Source organism: Dipodomys merriami, unplaced genomic scaffold (assembly GCF_024711535.1).
Source record: "Dipodomys merriami isolate MVZ:Mamm:240054 unplaced genomic scaffold, mDipMer1.0.p SCAF_12, whole genome shotgun sequence".
Classification (NCBI taxonomy): domain Eukaryota; kingdom Metazoa; phylum Chordata; class Mammalia; order Rodentia; family Heteromyidae; genus Dipodomys; species Dipodomys merriami.
Genome location: NW_027202493.1, coordinates 716501 through 735495, shown reverse-complemented (window position 1 = coordinate 735495; position 18995 = coordinate 716501). Strand labels below are relative to the sequence as shown.

The following is an 18995-nucleotide window of genomic DNA, read 5'->3' as shown; positions in this document are numbered from 1 at the left end:
GATAATTAACAAAGACAATATTTTTTTTAATCTAACCATTTGTCTTAATTTTACCCCTTCTTTGTAGGCTAGAATACAAATTTGGAGAGTTTGGAAACTATTCTGTCTTGGTAAAGCACACCAGCAATGGAGTAGGTGAAATTACCTGTGACCTTGTAGTTAATAAGAATCCGGTTGACAGTAACCTTCGTATGTACATGCACTTTAATTCTGTTTTTTTGTTATAAAGTATTACAAAATGAAGCAATTTATGAAATTTTAAATAGTTTAAAATGTAGATTATAGATATTTAAATCATTTAGTTATGGCATAATTGTAATAATTATTTTCTTTTGGTAGTGAGGATCAAATTCAAGGCTTTGAACATGTTAAGCACATGTTCTATCACTGAGCTATCCTCCTAGTCCCAGTTACAATGTTTTTATTGTGTCATGGATACATACTAAGAAAATATACTAATGCAATATATGATATATTAACATATTTTAATAAGTTTATTTCTGATTAAATTTAATTGTGAAGTACAAATAAATCAAAAGGCTAATGCAGTGGAAAGAAACTAGAATTAGTGTTTAACTATCCTTGGTTTGGGTTTTGTGTGGCTTATACCAATAGACCTTTATGTTAAGGAGGGTCCTTTTTTCTCTAAGAAGCCCACTGAAGAAAATCTGTTACTCTTTATCATCCTTCAGATAATACTATGTGTGTTGACTTTCAGAAATTAATAGTGAATCTGGGTGGTTACAAAGACTGGTCACAAGGAGACTGAGGTTATGTAAAAGGAATATAGGAGTCAATGTAAAGGACCACAATAGAGGACAATTAAATCATTAGAAAAAGAATGAAGCAGGGCGCCAGTGGCTCACGGCCTGTAATCCTAGCTACTCAGGAGGCTCAGATCTGAGGATTGCGGTTCAAAGCCAACCTAGGCAAGAAAGTCCGTGAGGCTTATCTCCAATTAACCACTCAAAAACTGGAAGTGCTGTGGCTCAATTGGTAGAGTGCAATCCTTGAGCACAAAGAGGTTCAGGGACAGTGCCCAGACCCTTAGTTCAAGCCCACAATTGATAAAGGAAAAAAAGAAAAAAAGAAAAAAAAGCCTCATGTTTCAATTTCTTGGAGTTGATTTCAATAAACATTATTTTATATGATCATATGCATATAGCTATTGAGCCTTCATGATCCTCTCCTAAGAATATCCTCTTTTGGTCTCACTGTGTGAATATTTAGAGTTCTGTTTATGTCCAAGTATCTTTTACTATCCATTGTGATTACTTGTAGATTTATAGGCACATTCTAATTACTACAAATGAGGGAAATCATGCAACCTATGTTTATTTAGGTCTAGTTTACTTCGCTTAATATATAGTTTTTGCAAGTCTTCCCATTTCCTTACTCATGGGGCAATGTCATTCTTTTTGATGGAAGCATAGAATTCCATGGTGTATATATACCACATTTTCTTGATCCATTCATCTACTGAGGGGAATTTGGGCTGATTCCATATATGTTTGGTCTTTTGAGAAACCTCCATACCGCTTTCCAGAGTGGCTGAGCAAGTTTATATTCCCACCAACAGTGTAGTACTGTTCCCCTTTGGCTACATCCCTGCCAGCATCTGTTATTGTTAATTTTTTTTGATAATGGCCATTCTAACTGGAGTGAGGTGGAATCTCAATGTTGTTTTGATTTTCATTTCTTTTATGGCTAGAGATATTGAATGGCTAGAGATGTTCATGTGTTTATTGGTCATTCTTCCTTCTTCTGAGAAGTCTCTCTTTAAGTCTTTAGGCCATTTATTAATTGGTTGTTGTTTTTTGAGTGTTTTGGGGGGACTAGGAATCCATATAATCAATATAATAAATGGATATGGATTCCTCAATATAATAAAGGCTGTGTATATGATAAACCTACAGCCAGCATTAAAGTTAATGGTGAAAAGTCAAAAATATTTCCTCTAAAATCAGGAATGAGACAAGGATGTCCACTCTCTCCACTCTTCTTCAATATAGAACTGGAATTCTTAGCAAGAGCAATAAGGCAAGAGAAAACATAAAGGGGATCCAAAAAGGGAAAGAAGTAACACTGTCCCTCCTTGCAGATGACATGATCCTATATTTAAAGCACCCTATAGATTCCTCTCCCAAGTTACTTGAGCTGAACTGAAATGTTGGTGAAGTAGCAGGGTATAAAATTAACTCCTAAAATTGATAGCTTTTCTGTATGCTAACAATGAGAAGAGTAAGATTGAAATTAGGAAAGCAACTCCATTGTAATAGCCTCAAAAAAATTAAAATATCTAGGAATTAACCTAACCAAAGATGTGAAGGACCTTTGTGATGAAAATTTAAAAAATCTAAAAAAGAAATTAAAGCAGATTTAAGGACATCCTCAAAAAAATTAAAATATCTAGGAATTAACCTAACCAAAGATGTGAAGGACCTTTGTGATGAAAATTTAAAAAATCTAAAAAAGAAATTAAAGCAGATTTAAGGACATGGAAAAACCTTTCATGCTCCTGCATTGGAAGGATTAACATCGTGAAAATGGCAATAGTGCCCAAAGCTATCTACAAATTCAATGCAATATCCAAAGGATTGTTATAAAACTAAAAAGAACTTTGATTGCCTCTGGTGGTGACAAGAGCACCTGATTTTGACTAGGTTGAATTTTAAAGCAACTATCAGTTGAAAGATTTTGCTGAAAACAATATTGTATACCTGTATTCTAGTACTTAGGAAGGATCTTGAATTTATGGCACTCTGGGTTATATAGCAAGTTTTAGGACAGCTTGGACTACATAACAGGATCCTGTCTCAAAAAGAGCAAAAACAAACAAGCAAACAAAGAAAACAAAAACCAAAACAAATCCCACAAAACAAACCCAAAATGAAAAAAAGATAAAAGTGAAAAAAAGGAATAATATAAACATATTCTGTTTTTCCTGTTCTAACTGTAACAGGTTAGTGTAAGTACCTAAATGTGAGTGAATTATTTCATGAATAAAGTGATAGATAGGATATTTGCCAGTGCTGATGAAATAATTGACATAGGCAAATAACCATCTGACAGAAGAATTTTACACTAGGGGGTCAGGCTTTCACCGTTCAGCTCCTCCATATTATCAAAGCAAATGATTGTTCAATTTGTACAACATTGTGGTTGTAAAATAGCTTTAAGTTTACAGAAAAATTGCAAAAAGTTCCCAAATATCCTGCATTTCTCTTATACCCTTAGTGTAATGCAATTTGTATAATCTTGTTATATTATTGAGGACAGGAAGTTAACATTCATACAGTACTGATCTCCAGACATTTAAATTCCTCAGTTATGTTTTTAATGTCTTTTTTCTGGTCCATGATCAAATTCAGGGTCCCTCAATCCATTTAGTTGTCAGAACTCTGCCTTTCTCTGTCTTTCATAATCTTGATAGTTTTGAAGGTTATTGGCTAATTGTTTTGTAAGTTGTCCTTGGATTTATATTTGTTTCATATTTTCTCATGAATGAGTAGAAGAAGTTTTGCAATTTTTAGTAATGCTACCAAGGTGATGTGGTATTCTCAATATAGTCAGGAGACACATGAAGTCAGTTTGTCTTTTGAATGACATCATGAAGTATGGAGGGATGAAGGGGCATGATACCTGGGATTTAAAATAAGTTAGACCTGGGTGCTGGAGGCTCATGCCTGTAATCCTCTCAGTTTAGTTGGCTGAGATCAGAGGATCACTGTTTAAAGCTAACCCTCCCAGGAAAGCATTGAAATTCATATCTCCAAGTAAGTACCAGAAAACCAGGAAGTAGAGCTGTGGCTCAAGTGGTAGAATGCTAGCCTTGAGCAAATAAAAGCTTAGGGACAGCGCCCAAGCCCAGAGTTAAAGCTCCAGAACAGACACACAGACACACAGACACACAGAGACACACAAGGTCCAGGATACACACACACACACACACTCTCTCTCTCTCTCTCTCTCTCTCTCTCTCTCTCTCTCTCTCTCTCTCTCTCTCTCTCTCTCTGTCAGCCAAAAGAGGAGAGGGCTAGTAATAGGAGAAAGAAGGCTGGAGAACAAACCCAGCACTTTGCAAAATGTTAGGCAAGTGCTATGTCTTGAACTAAAGCCCAGCCCCAAGGGTGACAATATGTTGATAGATCTGGAATCTGGGTCATAGATATGTGGATAAATACAGTTCTCTGTACTTTTTGTATGGTTGGTATATTTCACAATAAAGGTAATAAAGATTCCCTCATAAAGGGCATTCTTAATTGTTCATAGGAAATCTAACATAAAAATCTAAGCTTTTCTGACATTTGTTTTCATTTTCATTGATAAATGTAATGACCTAAGAACTTTGATGCTTATGATGGCATTTTTGGTGATAATGTTTTTCTTCCTATTTCATAGCTGTAAGTATTGCATTCCTTGTTGGTTTAGCATTCATCATTGCAATATCCTTCCTAAAGCTTTTGATGAGGTAAGTTATTGGGAAGAATATGACCTGGGTAGTCTGACCCACCAAACATTATTCTGAACATTATTCTGTCCAAATGGAGTAGCTAAAATGACTTTTTTTTTGGTGCCAGTCCTGAGACTGGTCTATGCACCATCCCTGAACTTTTTTTTTTTTTTTGTCGGTCGTGGGGCTTGAACTCTGGGCCTGGGTGCTGTCCCTCAGCTCTTCAGCTCAAGGCGAGCGCTCTACCACTTGAGCTACAGCGCCACTTCCGGTTTTCTAGTGGTTTATTGGAGATAGGAGTCTCACGGTCTTTCCTGCCCGGGCTGGCCTTGAACCACGATTCTCAGATCTCAGCCTCCTGAGTAGCTAGGATTACAGGCGTGAGCCACCGGCGCCCGGCCCCTGAACTTTTTTGCTTAAAGCTAGAACTCTACCATTTGAGCCATAGTTGCATTTCTTGGTTTGTGATGGTTAATTAGAGGTAAGAGTCTCATGGTCTTTCCTGCTCATTCTGGCATCAAACTGAGGTCAAACACTTGCAAAGAGGAGAAATTCTGTCTTTACCCCCTGCAGAATCTTTGCACTTGATTTTGCCTCTCTTGTTTATGTGCAATATGCTGTTGTTGACGACAGTGTTATTATTTTCTATTTCTTGCCTGAATGCTTTCCAAAAATACCTGCAGAAAGTCCAGAGAAGTATCTGGACTAAATCACTATCTAAATCAGAAGTATCTAAATCAGAAAAAAAGGAAGAATAAAGAAGCTCCCTTTCATTTGGAGAACACATATGTACAAGAGAATTAGTGTTTTAATTTTTTCCTAGTTATCTCAACTTTTTATGCCCTTCCTTAGCTGTTTTAATATTTTTCATGTGACAATGACATAAGCAATGCTAAATAAACTCAAAATGAGAATTATGTTGTGAGGAAAAGAAATTACAAATGGACAGATTGACTATCTGGATTTTGTATGAATATTAACTTTGGCAATAGAACTATAAAAATGTTAGACAAGGAAACTGAACTGGCTATGTGGTCATAATAAGGACTTATTGCTCATCTTTAAACTATTATTTGATATATGGATTATGTTTATATGTAAAATAGTTTTATCTTTTAATGATGCTGATATATATGCTGATATATATGTAGATAAAATGATATGATGCCTTAGATTTTTTTATAAAATAATCACAGCAGAGATGAAAGGCAGAGAATAGAACTATAAATGAAATAAGATTGGCTGCATGTAGATATTTGGTGAAGCCAAATGATGATTCATTATTCTAGTGTCTCATCTGTACAAGCTTTTAATGACAAGAGAGGGGCAGATCTATGTACTGGATAATTTAAATGTGGCAAAGTTAATGCAAAACATATGGATAGCTTTGTTTTTGCCAGGGTAAGATTTACTTTTTATATTTTTTATCTTCCAATACTGGAAGTGCTTTGAGGTATAGTTTATATTTTATGAGGTATATTAGTGCTTTGAGGTATATTTTATATATGTATATATATGTATGTACATGTATGTATATATATTCTTATATATGTATAAATTTCAGCCATAAAAAGGAAATCATAGCATGTCATTTATAAGGAATGGATGAAACTAATAGCATATAAAGTGAAATAAGCTAGGTTCCAGAAAAAGTTCTTTGTTGTTTTTTTTTTTTTGGTATGTCACGGGGCTTGAACTCTCGGCTTGGGTGCTGTCACTGTGCTCTTCAGCTCAAGGTGAGCACTCTACCACTTGAGCCACAGCACCACTTCCGGTTGTCTAGTGGTTTATTGGAAATAAGAGTCTCATGGACTTTCCTGCTCGGGCTGGCTTTGAATGGCGATCCTCAGATCTCAGCTTCCTGAGTAGCTAGGATTACAGGGGTGAGCCACCGGTACCCGGCTCTAGAAAAAGTTAACATGTTTTCTCTCATATGTGGATGTTAGACCTTGAAGTTGTCATATCTATTTCTTCGATAAAGCTTCTTTTTCTTGTTTTGTTTTTTGCTGATTACAAAAAACATGCTACTTAATCTTTTGACCATTAAGACAGATTTATGGTGCAGTGGAACAAATTTTATATTCTGCTGAGAGGTCCGCAGAAGTCAGAAGTGTCTATTCCAGGCATATATTCCCATCCTTCCGCAAATGACTAGTGACCATGGGCACCAAAGATAGGGTGTTGCTTCCTTCCCACATCTGGACTGTGATCCTCCTATTTTAGTTTTCCTGGCTGTAGCTATGATGACCACTTCCATTTTCCATTGGAGTTTCCTGGACTTTTCTGTTCAGGCTAGCCTGGAAGTTCTTTCTCCTTAATCTCAGCGTTCCACCTAAAATGCACCTAAAATGATAGGTGCATGCTATCTATCATTCAGCTATAGATTGAGAAGGAGTTTCAAGAACTTTTCTTCCAGGGCTGGCCTGTAACTATGATCCTTCGTATTTCACCCTCCCAAGTAGCTTGGGTTATATACATGAAACATTGGTTCTTAGCTTAGATTTTTGTTTTTAATGTTAATAAAAATCTTTCAGAATGTTAATATTTAATTTATTATTGTAGAATATAAGCCTTAATTTTATATCCATCTAACTTACAAATATTTTGAAAAGTCTAATTAAAGAAAATCCATTGTCTTTTATTTACAGTTTGTATGACTTTAATAATTGGATTTCTAAGGCAATGAATTCCCGAGAAACAGATCATCTTATCAATTCTGTGAGTTATTAGAACGTATTATGTATTATCTATGAAGTTTTCTACACTTGGAATTTATGATTTCCTACTTAATAATCATTATTACTAGACAAGCATCCTACTGCTGAACTATGTTCTCAACTCGAGTCCCAAATTTTCTTTTTTTTTTTTTTGAGACAGGGTCTCATTTCAGGCTAGTCTTCAGTCTAGCCTGAAACTTGTCATTCTCCTGTATCCTGAATGCTGGCATTGTAGGTATGTGCCTATGACATATATTCTTTTTTGTGGGAGAGAAGATACTGGGTTTGTGGATGCTGGGTAGACATTCTACAGCTTAAGCCATGTCTCCAGCCAAAGGCTTACATATTTTTTTTTCATCATACAGCTGGAATCTTTATTATTTCAGAAATAGATATCCTGTGTACTTTGAAGTGGCAAAAATAGTTATTTCAGGATTACTGTAACAAAATGTTCCCCAAGATTAGCAATCATCTCAATAATCATACAGATCTCCTTTCATTCACTGAAGACTTCCCCCAAATAACTATTATATATCAAAAAAACTTGCAAATATCATGAGAAAGCTATGTAGGACAAAAAGGAAATTCTGCTAGGGGAACCAATGAACTATATTCAATATCCCTAGTTTACTTTTTTTTTGTCTTGTCGTTGCACCTGACCTGTGGGCCTGGGCGCTGTTCCTCTGCTCTTCAGCTCAAGTCAAGTGCTCTACCGCCTGAACCACAGCGGCACTTTCAGCTTTTTCTGCTTATGTGGTACGGAGGAATCGAACCCAGGGCCTCTGCAAGGCAAGCGCTCTACCACCGAGCCACCGTCCAGCCCCGCCAAGTACACTTCTGATGCATACATACTCTAAAGAAAAAAATAATTTTTGCTTTGTTTTTCAATGTTCAGTCTGAGAGGAAATGGAAAAACAACAACAACCACAGTTTCAGGAGTAAAACATTTTCAAAATCTCTAGAGTAAGCTACAAATGTCCAAAAGCTCTAGAGTAAGCTACAAAGTCCAAAACTTTGAGATGAAAAAATGAAAGCATGTATCTCAATTAGACATTCAATAAATATGCACAAAACTCAGCAGCTAGTGAATATATTTCATGTATACCTGACAAAAGCATCACATATACTTGTGAGAGTAAGATACTTTGTTTTAGACATTTCAATGTAAAACTCTCTTTCTCTCTTTCTCTCTCTCTCTTTCTTACACACACACACAGACACAGACACACACACACACACACACACACACACACACACATAATTCTATCAGGGTCTCCATATGATTCACATTCTGGACTGTAACAACATATCAACACTGGAAAAAGAGTACTAAGGAAAAGAACAGAAGAAGAAATCCTGCATTTTTCTTCTACAGGCTAATGAAAAAAACAGCAGTTGTTTATTTTCAAATACACCAAATAATGTTCACTGGGGCTAAGTCCTATGATTGCCTTTCTCTGCTCTCTGTATCAAATCCTTGGAGTCACTTATAACATCACAATATTTTGCATCTACCAAAATACATAGGCTAACTCTTAATCTAATACACTTAAATTCTCATGACACAAATCTTAGTTTTCACATTTGTTAAAGTGTGTTAGGAATATTTACATGCAATGTTGAAAATATATCTTATCTGGAAGAACACTACTGAATTTATTCTCTAGAAGGAAAAGCAGACCTGAAGGGTCACATTACTGGAACATTTCAAACATGTTGACAGTTCTTATCCTCTAAACTTCAATGAAAGCTGCTTGTCCAAACTGCAATGAATATCTGCTCCTATTCAACAGATGGAGGAGTCAGAATCTGTCACTTCATTTCTTTCTGTTACCTCCAGTTGCTAGCATAGTTGTGACATGCATAAAAATATTCAGTGTATCCATGTAGATTCACAACATCAAATTGATTGGCTCATATCTCTTCTGTCCATACAATGGTGTTCTCTTTGCACATTTGATTACTTTCTGAGTATCATATAGAAGGAACATACTGAAAAGAACTAATCTACCATACATTGCCACTCAGTACAGGATGGCACCAGCCACAGTGTTCTGTGGCAGAAACATGGACCCCAGTGAAGACACAAATACAAGACCCAGGCCCACTCCCAGTAGGGCACCCATGTTCAAAAACTTCTCTCTGGGAGCATACATGGCCACAGTGGAGAGGCCTCCTACAATGCCGGTGGTGTACCATGCAGTTCTTATGAGAAGGGGTCCCCCTAGTATTGTCAGAGGAGCCATCACACCAGAATGTAGCAATCAAGCAAGATGCTTCGGGCCCTTGTTCTGGTGATGGGATATGGACTGTACTAGCGTTCCAGCTCCAATCATGGCTGCAGTGGTTGCACCAGTTGTCACCCAAGAGCCTCTCAGCATGAGATTCATGAGAACAGAGATCTGGCTATTGCCAAAGCAGACAAAGCGGTTACACCAATACTTTCTGCTAAGTACATATAGGTAGAATGTTTTCTATCCATCACATACGGAGGCCAGATTATAGTCTTTTCAATAGTTCTAATCTCATTAGACATTCCCAAGCCACAGTAACACAGTACGTCAAGACCAACAGCAGACTCCCCACCCCCCCTACACACACACACACACACACACACACACACACACACACACACAAACTATCCTATCTGGTCAATTTTTAATACTTTTTCCATTGATGGCTCAAATGTGGCATCTTGGGCAGTTTTTCCAAGGCACATCCCAATTCTTGTTTAGGTGGCATATTTCCTGCTGGGTGTTAAGAGCCAGTGATCCTTTTTTTTGGGTGGGGGAGGGACTGGTCGTGGGGCCTGAACTCTGGGCCTGGGTGCTGTCCCTCAGCTCTTCAGCTCAAGGCTAGCACTCTACCACTTGAGCCACAGCACCACTTCCGGCTTTTTTCTTTCCCCTTATGTGGTGCTGAGGAATGGAACCCAGGGCCTCAGGCATGCAAGGCAAGTGCTCTACCACTGAGCCACCTTCCCAGCCCCGGAGCCATTGATTCTTTGTGATGAAATTCTTCACAAGGGGGAGGGGGAGAGGCCTTGGTGAAAGCTGGGTGGAAAACCCTGGAAGGTAGTGTCATGTAAGCCTTGCAGCCAGCATGGTGATGAACCAGGTTTACTAAGCAGATCTGAAATGCTCAGTTTCCGGTGACTTCCACCACACAGTTCCCCTTCGGGGTCTGCAAAAACCTTCTCGGGCCCTCTACCCTGTTCTTCAAGACATATATTCTTAATAAAAAACAATTTTGATCTCAGCTCTTAAGAAGGTTCTATTTTTCTTTTCTTCAATGATGCTGGAAGTCTGGGCCACATTACTGTGTAGTTTGGAGACATTTTCCATTCTTGCAGTCTTTCCAATTAAGAAAATAAAGAGAAAAATAAATAAATAAATAAATAAAAATAAATAAATCAAGAACATGAATTTTAAATACATAAACACTGATAGTTTAATGATTAAACATGACACTAAATTTGTGCTAATAAATTATCAGCATGTATACTTGTGTACTTGTACACGACGCACTTAAGAACCAATTCTTTGTGTCATTACAAATGACCACTGGCAAGCTCACCAAAATGTACCTCTGATGCTCTCTTTTTTTTTTGGTCCAGTCATGGGGCCTGAACTCTGGGCCTGGGCACTGTCCCTCAGCTCTTCAGCTCAAGGCTAGCGCTCTACCACTTGAGCCACAGCACCACTTCCGGCTTTTTTCTTTTTGCTTATGTGGGGCTGAGGAATCGAACCCAGGGCCTCGAGCATGCAAGGCAAGCGCTCTATCACTGAGCCACCTTCCAAGCCCCTCTGATGCTCTCTTTACAAATGTAAATTGAAAATTATCTTTGTATTTCTACTCTAATATCGTCCCTTAAATACCAAGTAATAAACATATTACACTACTTGGCATTTTTTTTTAATTTAATTTTATTTGTGAACATACTGTACAGAGGGGTTACAATTACATGGGCAGGATAATGCGTACATTTCTTACCAAGCATTGCACCCTCCTCCTTTGGTTTACCCTTCACATCCCTTCCCAGCCTCCCCCCTCCCCCCCAATCCCAATCCTTCTCCTTCCCCCCCTTCCCCCTCCCCTCCCCACTACTTGGCATTATTGAATGGATCTCTCTGTTTTTTGAAGGAGCTTGGATCCCCAAGCAGGGAAGACCCTCTCAGTGCTGTCTGCCAATCAGAAACACGACACCTGCCTACCCTGCCACACCGTCTCTGCTCTTTGGACACATTCAGAGGGTATGTGCGCTCTCTTGCAAGTTCTTGATATGTAATATAATATTTTAAAATAGAGGCATAGTAGGAGTGAACTGGTTTTTACTAGCATGTGCAGTCTGTCGAGGTAAGGTCATTTACATTTGAGAAAGTGGGCCATGGTGCAATAAACTATGCCACCAGCTCCAGCCAGTAGTCTGACAACTTAGAAGATGCAGCAGTCTACAAAAAAATACCAACATTCAACATTCAGAAAGTATTTATCTTTCAGCACCAGCAGAACAACCTGAATATCAGGCCCTTTTCATAGCAGATCCAACGTCATGTCACAAATTGTTAATTGAGGCCGGGCGCTGGTGGCTCACGCCTGTAATCCTAGCTACTCAGGAGGCTGAGATCTGAGGATCGTGGTTCAAAGCCAGCCCGGGCAAGAGAGACTGTGAGACTCCTATCTCCAATAAACCACCAGAAAACCGGAAGTGGCGCTGTAGCTCAAGTGGTAGAGCGCTCGCCTTGAGCTGAAGAGCTGAGGGACAGCGCCCAGGCCCAGAGTTCAAGCCCCACGACCGACAAACAACAACAACAACAACAACAAATTGTTAATTGGTTTTAGATCTGAATGAAGGACAGAACCAAACTGAAAATAAAATATAAAACCATATAGCTAAAAGTAAATATATATAGGTATTAGGTCTTCCATTTCCACCTACTGGGGCATTAAAACTCCAGTAATAACCTTATCCTTTCTTTCTAGTCTCTGCAGAGTGAGTTCTGAGTTCTCTTGGTAAGAATATTAGAAGCTAAGTAATACTAGTAGAGTTTCTCTTATCAAAAATTGTTGGAAATATTTTATTTTTATTTTTTTATTGTGAAAATATTGTACAGAGGGGTTACAATTACATGGGCAAGATAATGAGTACATTTCTTATCAAGCATTGTAGCTTCTCCTGTTGGAAATATTTTTAGCATGCTTTTCCCTCCTTAAACTGTTAGTAGTAGCCGGGCGCCGGTGGCTCACGCCTGTAATCCTAGCTACTCAGGAGGCTGAGATCTGAGAATCGCGGTTCAAAGCCAGCCCGGGCAGGAAAGACCGTGAGACTCCTATCTCCAATAAACCACTAGAAAACCGGAAGTGGCGCTGTAGCTCAAGTGGTAGAGCGCTCGCCTTGAGCTGAAGAGCTGAGGGACAGCGCCCAAGCCCAGAGTTCAAGCCCCATGACCGACAAAAAAAAAAACAAAACTGTTAGTAGTGATTATTTTGGTACTGGGAATTGAATCAAGGGCTTATATGCTCTACAGCTGAGTTATACTGCTTGCCCCATGCCTGTATTTTGATTATGAGCTGTCATAAGAGATCAGATGTAGAATTTATGACTCATGACTTCATAGAAACACTTAAAATTTGGATTTTGAAGCATTTTGAGGTTTTAGAGATACTTAGCTTATAAAACAAAATTTTAAATTGTAAAAGATCTTGAGTTCTGTGTCAGCCACTGCTCTTGTCTTAGTTTACCTAATCTCTTTAACAATTCTATAGGTATGTCCTCTTAATTTGCTTGTTTCGCAGATGAAAAAAAATAGACTAAGTTGAATATTTTCTCAATCATTCAGGTTCTAAATGAGACAGCCAGAATTTGATTTTAGGCAGTTGGGTTACAGATATCTCACTTTGCTACTTTATTGTACTAAAGTCTTCTTTCATCAAACAGTATATTCTGGTATATTTTATTGTGTTCCTCTTTCTTATTATTATTTCCGCTTCTGGAGATAAGCTGTTCACAAATAGGCAGAAGCCAACATCAAGTGCCTAAAATATACCAAGCACTTAGTTATATGTGGTGAGATGATTGCTCAGAGTTAGTTTGCTAAAAGGAAAAGACCCAGGATACAAGTCTTTAGCTCTCTGATTCAAATGACTTTTTACATTCTTTAACAGTTCCTTAAGATATCTTGGAATAGCAACTGAACTTTAGTTGTATGGTCCCAACTGAGGTGACTAGAAGATAATAATGTCTTGCTCTTTAAATCTCTTCTTGTGTTATAAATTGACCTGTTAATCATGGTATGACATGATGTACTTTGTGAGTGTGAATATCAGTCCTTGTGATATTGCAATCATTTCTTGTCATATTGAAAGCACTGAAAGTACTCTTTCCATTTGCTTTCAGGATAGCTCTTACCCTCATGGTATTTGTTAATTATGGAGGAGGAAAATATTGGTACTTCAAACATTCAAGTTGGAATGGTAAGATATTCCCCAAAGGTAGTATTGCTCATAGTTCTTCTCAAAGCAACTAGAGGACAGGAAGATCCCTCAGCACTCTCTCCAGAAACTCCATAGATAAGGCCTTACTAGCCTGTCCTAGCTACTGAGCTCCTGCTTGTGTGCCGTGGCTCTATAATTTATTGGTCTAGATTGCTTTTCTATAATAACATGAAGACTGAAGATTTCTGCTGAGAGTGTTTAACTCAGAATTTAGTGTCAAATAATTCTTGTCACAGTGTAGGTAGGATAGCCACTATATCCTTAGAGATTATGCCTTCTAAAACTTAATTTTTCTTGATGTGCCATCAATGAATGGTGCTGAATAGTATGGCTTGGTAGTTGGCTTAGGAGTACGTTTTATGGAAACCAAGAGAATAATGTAATAAACTTGACTATTAGAGATGATTGACTTTTGAGACATTTCAGTTTTCTTTGACCTGTACAAATCATGTCTATAGAGGACTGGGGACGGTTTTTAAGAGAGACTCTTTGTGATCATATTTGATAATTAACACCTTGTTCCACATACTGATTCCTGGTAAAGCAGCTTTGCAATTCAGACCTAAGATTCCAGATGGTTGTATTTACGTATTTATTTAAAACAAGAATTGTATATCCCATTTGTATTTAAGCATTACCTTCTCTTTTTTTTTTTTTTTTTTTTTGTGGGTCCAGTCGTGGGGCCTGAACTCTGGGCTTGGGTGCTGTCCCTCAGCTCTTCAGCTCAAGACTAGCGCTCTACCACTTGAGCCACAGCGCCACTTCCGGCTTTTTTCTTATGTGGTGCTGAGGAATCGAACCTAGGGCCTCAGGCATGCACAGCAAGCGCTCTACCACTGAGCCAACTTCCCAGCCCCACTACCTTCTCTTTTGCACAACTAAATATGTTCTATATTTTTGCACTGTGTTGCAAAACATTAAGTGAAGACAAGTCAGGTATTGTCCTAGACCAGAAGTTTTACTAGACAGAGTTTTACTTTTTGTGAAAATATATAATAGAATCCATTTTGAGTATTAATATCCTAGAATCCTCTTTCTTACTGTTTGTACATGTCTATTCTGCAGGACTGACAGTGGCTGACCTTGTATTCCCATGGTGAGTTGGCAGCTTACCATCAATTCTTCCACAGGTCATCTGTAGTTCTTTGTCTTTGAAATGATACTAATTAAAAAATGTATGGTTATTATTAAAGTGTGTACAGAGAGGTTAAAATTTCATAATTCAGGTAACGTGTGCATTTCTCTTTTTGACAATATCATCCCTTTCTTTGCTTTTCCCTAGTTTCCCCTTCCTGTCCCTGCCCACAAGTTACATAGTTCATTTTCCACATAGTGTATATTGAATGCCATGATTGCTTTTGTTCACCCTTCCTCCTTCCCTTTCTGTGCACTCCCAAAAAGCCAAAAAAGAAAAAAAATATATAAAAATCAACACATAAACATCACTACCATCACCAAGAACAACATAAATAACCCACATTCTATTTCCTGGAATTCATTTTGATAAATAGTATTTTAAATGTTTAGAAGAGTTATGCCTTTGGACTCCTCCTTCCCTAAGAATAACCTCCTTTGCTCTGATATGTGTGTGAATGCCTAGAGTCCCATATAAGTATCATGTCTAGTTATATTTTAGATCTAGTTTCCACATATGAGAAAAAACGTGTGCAGTTTGTCTCTCTGAATTTGATTTACCCCACTTAACATGATATATTCTAGGTCCATCCATTTCCCTGCAAATGGTATTATATTCTTTCTAATGCATGAGTAAAATACTACTGTATATATTTACCGTATTTTTTGGATCCACTCATCTACTGTAAGGCATATGAGCTGTTTCTATAATTTGGCTACTGTGAATAGTGTAGTAGTGGCCACGGATGTACAAATGACTTGTAACATTCTGGGTGTGGTATAGCTGGGTCATAGGGAAATTCTTTGTTTAATTTTTTGAGGAACTTCCAAAATGCCTTCCAGAATGGTTATACTAGTTTACATTCCCACCAGCAGTGCACTAGGATTTCTTTTCCTCACATCCCTGCCAGAATTTGTTGTTTGAATTCTTGATGGTGGCTAATCTAACTGGGGTGAGATGGAATTTCTGTAGTTTTTATTTGCGTTTCCTTTATGGCCAGGGTTGAGCAATTTCTCATATATTTATTTGCCATTCTTACTTCTGGGAAGTCTCTCTTTTTTTGGGGGGGGGGTCTGGTTGTGGGGCCTGAACTCTGGGCCTGGACACTGTCCCTCAGCTCTTCAGCTCAAGGTTAGCACTCTACCATTTGAGCCACAGCGCCACTTCCGGCTTTTTTCTTTTTGCTTATGTGGTGCTGGGGAATCGAACCCAGGGCCTCAGGCATGCAAGGCAAGCGCTCTACCACTGAGCCACCTTCCCAGCCCCTGAGAAGTATCTCTTTAGCTCCTTTGCCCTTTTGTTCTTTGGTTAGTGTTTTATTTTCGGGATGAGGGTAATTTTGGAATTCTTTGTATATTTTGGAGATTTGGCCTTTGTTGGATGTATTGCTAGTAAAGATCTTCTCCCAGTCTGTTGGCTTTCTTTTTAGTTTAGTGATTTTGCTGTATAGAAACTTTTTATTATGATGTAATCATATTTGTAAAGTTCCTCTCCTCTCTGCTGTGCCTATAAGTTCTAATATTTCTCCTGATTTATCTTGCAATAGTTTAAATGTTTATGGTCTCATCTTGAGCTTTGATCCAATTTGAGTTGATATTGGTGATGGTGACAACCAAGGATCTAATTTTAGTTTTCTTCATGTGAATGTCCAGTTTTCCCAGTACCTTTTATTGCAGAGGCTGTTTTTTTTCACACCATACATTTTTGGCACCTAGAGCCCCCCCTCCCCCCGCTTTTTTTTCCCCTTAGAGCCCTTTTTAAGACCAGCATTGAGCACAGCCTGTGTTTACTGTTATGAAGTCCATCCAAAAGTGGTGTTACTAGATGGTTTTTATACTTGGTATAAGGCTTATGTTTGTGTAAATGATTTTCTAAAATTTACAATTTATTTTATTAGCATGTAGTAGTTGTACAAGAGAACTGCGTTGTGATATTTCCATATACATGTACAATGTATTTTGAACAAGTTTATCTTTAGATTTATTGTACTTCCTAACAACTCTCCCTCCTCCCCTATATTTATTTGTTTATTTATATGTATGTATGTATTGCCAACTCTGGGGCTTGAACTCAGGGTCTGGACATTGTCTCTGAGGTTACTGATTAAGGCTAATGGCCTACCACTTGAGCCACAGCTCCATGTCTGCTTTTGGTAACTAATTGGAGATAAGAGTCTCATAAACTTTTTTTGTCTAGGCTGGCTTTGAATTGTGATCCTAAGATTTCAGCTTCCTAAGTAGTTAGGATTACATGCATGAGCCACTGGTGTCCAGCTTCCTTCTCCATTTGTAAAAAGGCATATAATGAGTTTCATGAAGTAATAACTTAAATTCTGTTCACCACTCAATACGCTCTCTTTTCCTTTCCCCTTCTTCCCTTATTCTAGATAGCCCCCCTTTTCCATTCATGTCCTATCATCATCATCATGATCATTATCATTATCATCAAAAAAAATTTTTTATGCTGGTCCTCTGAACTTAAACTCAGGTCCTGGGTGCTATCCCTGAGCTTTTTGCTCAAGACTAGTACATTTTTGACTTTTATGGTGGTTGATTGGAGTCTCATGAACTTTTCTTCTGAAGCTGGCTTCGAACTTTGATCCTGAGATCTCAGCCTTCAGAGTTGCTAGGATTATAGGACCCAGCATCATGAAAAGTTTTGGGTCTAGTTTATTCATATAAACAAAGACATTTGATTTGATTTTTGAGCTTGGCTCTATGCTCAACATGATGATTACGTGTTCCATGAATTTTCTTGCAAAGGATGCAATTTCATTTTTTGTTGCTGAATAATTTCATTGTGGGGATATATATAATATACATATACATTATATATAATATTTTTATAATCAATTCATTGGATTTTGTGCACCTGGGCTGATTCAAAATCAGTTATCCACAAATAATGCTGTGATAAACATGGGTGTGCAGGTATCTCACTGGCACGTTGATTTACACTTCATTTGAGATATGTCCAAGGATGGTATTATAGGGTCATAAGATTTTTTTTTGATGAATCTTCATAGAAATGTCCATAGAAGTTGTGCTATTTTATATTTACATTAACAGTATATGAAAGTTTATTTTTATCTTGTATTATCACCAGGTTTTGCTTGTTTCTTGATGATTGCCTGAGCTAGCTTTGAATCACAATGCTCAGATCTCAGCCTCCTGAATAGCTAGGATTACAGGCATGAGCCATCAGCACTTGGGCTGAATTGATTTTTGTATAGGAAAAGAGGCAAGAGGGTAGTTTTTTCCATATGTGACTATCTAGTTTTCTAGCACCATTTGGTAAGGAGGCTATTATTTCTGTAATGTATAGTTTTGTTTCCTGTGTCAAAGATCAGATAGCTATAGCTATGTAGGTTTCTTTCTGGGTTCCTATTCAATTCCATTGGCATTTTTATGTCTTTTGTACAAGTAAGATGCTGTTTTATTACTGTGGCTCTGTGGTAGAATTTGAAGTTTGATATTGAGATACCTCTAGAATTGCTTTTTTTGCTTGTTAGGATATTTTTTATATTTCTATATGAACTTTAAGATTGATTTTTTCCAAAAAAATCTGTGAGGATTAATACTAGAATTTTGCTAGTAATTGCACTGAATTTGAGATTGTTTGGTGGTATGATCATTTTGATAATAGTAATTTTGCTATCCATGAAATGCAAAATCTTTCCATATTTTTGGGTCTTAGTCAATTTCTTTTTTCAAGGTTTTATAGTTTTCATTTTAGTGTTCTTTTACCCCTTAGTTAAGTTTCTTTCTATGTATTTTCTTTTGAGATTATTGTGAATGGAATGTTTTCCTGGTACCTTCTTATCCTGTTCATTGTAAATAAAAGACCTATTATCACATGTGTATTGTTACTTTGCCAAATATGTTTATAAAACCTAGGAGGTTTTTGTTTATTGGCATCTTTAGGATTTTTTAACCATAGGTTTATATTTATAGATAAGAAAAATTTGTCTTTTTCCTTTCCTATTTGAATTCCTTTTATTCTTTTTATTGAATTTAGAAGAAATGATTTCAGTTTTTCTCGATTTAAAATGTTGAGTGAAAACTAAAATGCTGTTGTCTATAAATTTTTCATAAAAAGCTTTTATAATGTTTGAGGTACATTCCTTAAATTTCTAATTTCTTTTTTTTTTTAATTGTGAAAATACCATACAGAGGGGTTACAATTATATGGGCAA

The 18995-nt window shown here is 37.4% G+C and overlaps 1 protein-coding gene and 1 pseudogene across 2 annotated transcripts in view; one reads left to right on the top strand and one right to left on the bottom strand.

Annotated features, from left to right (window-relative positions):
* Hgsnat (heparan-alpha-glucosaminide N-acetyltransferase) overlaps positions 1 to 18995 on the top strand; it is a 50447-nt gene that overhangs the window by 9557 nt on the left and 21895 nt on the right. For both annotated transcript variants that reach the window (XM_070016042.1, XM_070016043.1), the window contains 6 exons: positions 68 to 189; positions 4402 to 4471; positions 7102 to 7171; positions 11314 to 11423; positions 13568 to 13644; positions 14731 to 14761. In XM_070016042.1, coding sequence (XP_069872143.1) covers positions 68 to 189; positions 4402 to 4471; positions 7102 to 7171; positions 11314 to 11423; positions 13568 to 13644; positions 14731 to 14761 — 480 coding nt within the window. The remainder of the gene's footprint in view (positions 1 to 67; positions 190 to 4401; positions 4472 to 7101; positions 7172 to 11313; positions 11424 to 13567; positions 13645 to 14730; positions 14762 to 18995) is intronic.
* Positions 8988 to 10274, bottom strand: LOC138823122 (growth hormone-inducible transmembrane protein-like; annotated as a pseudogene).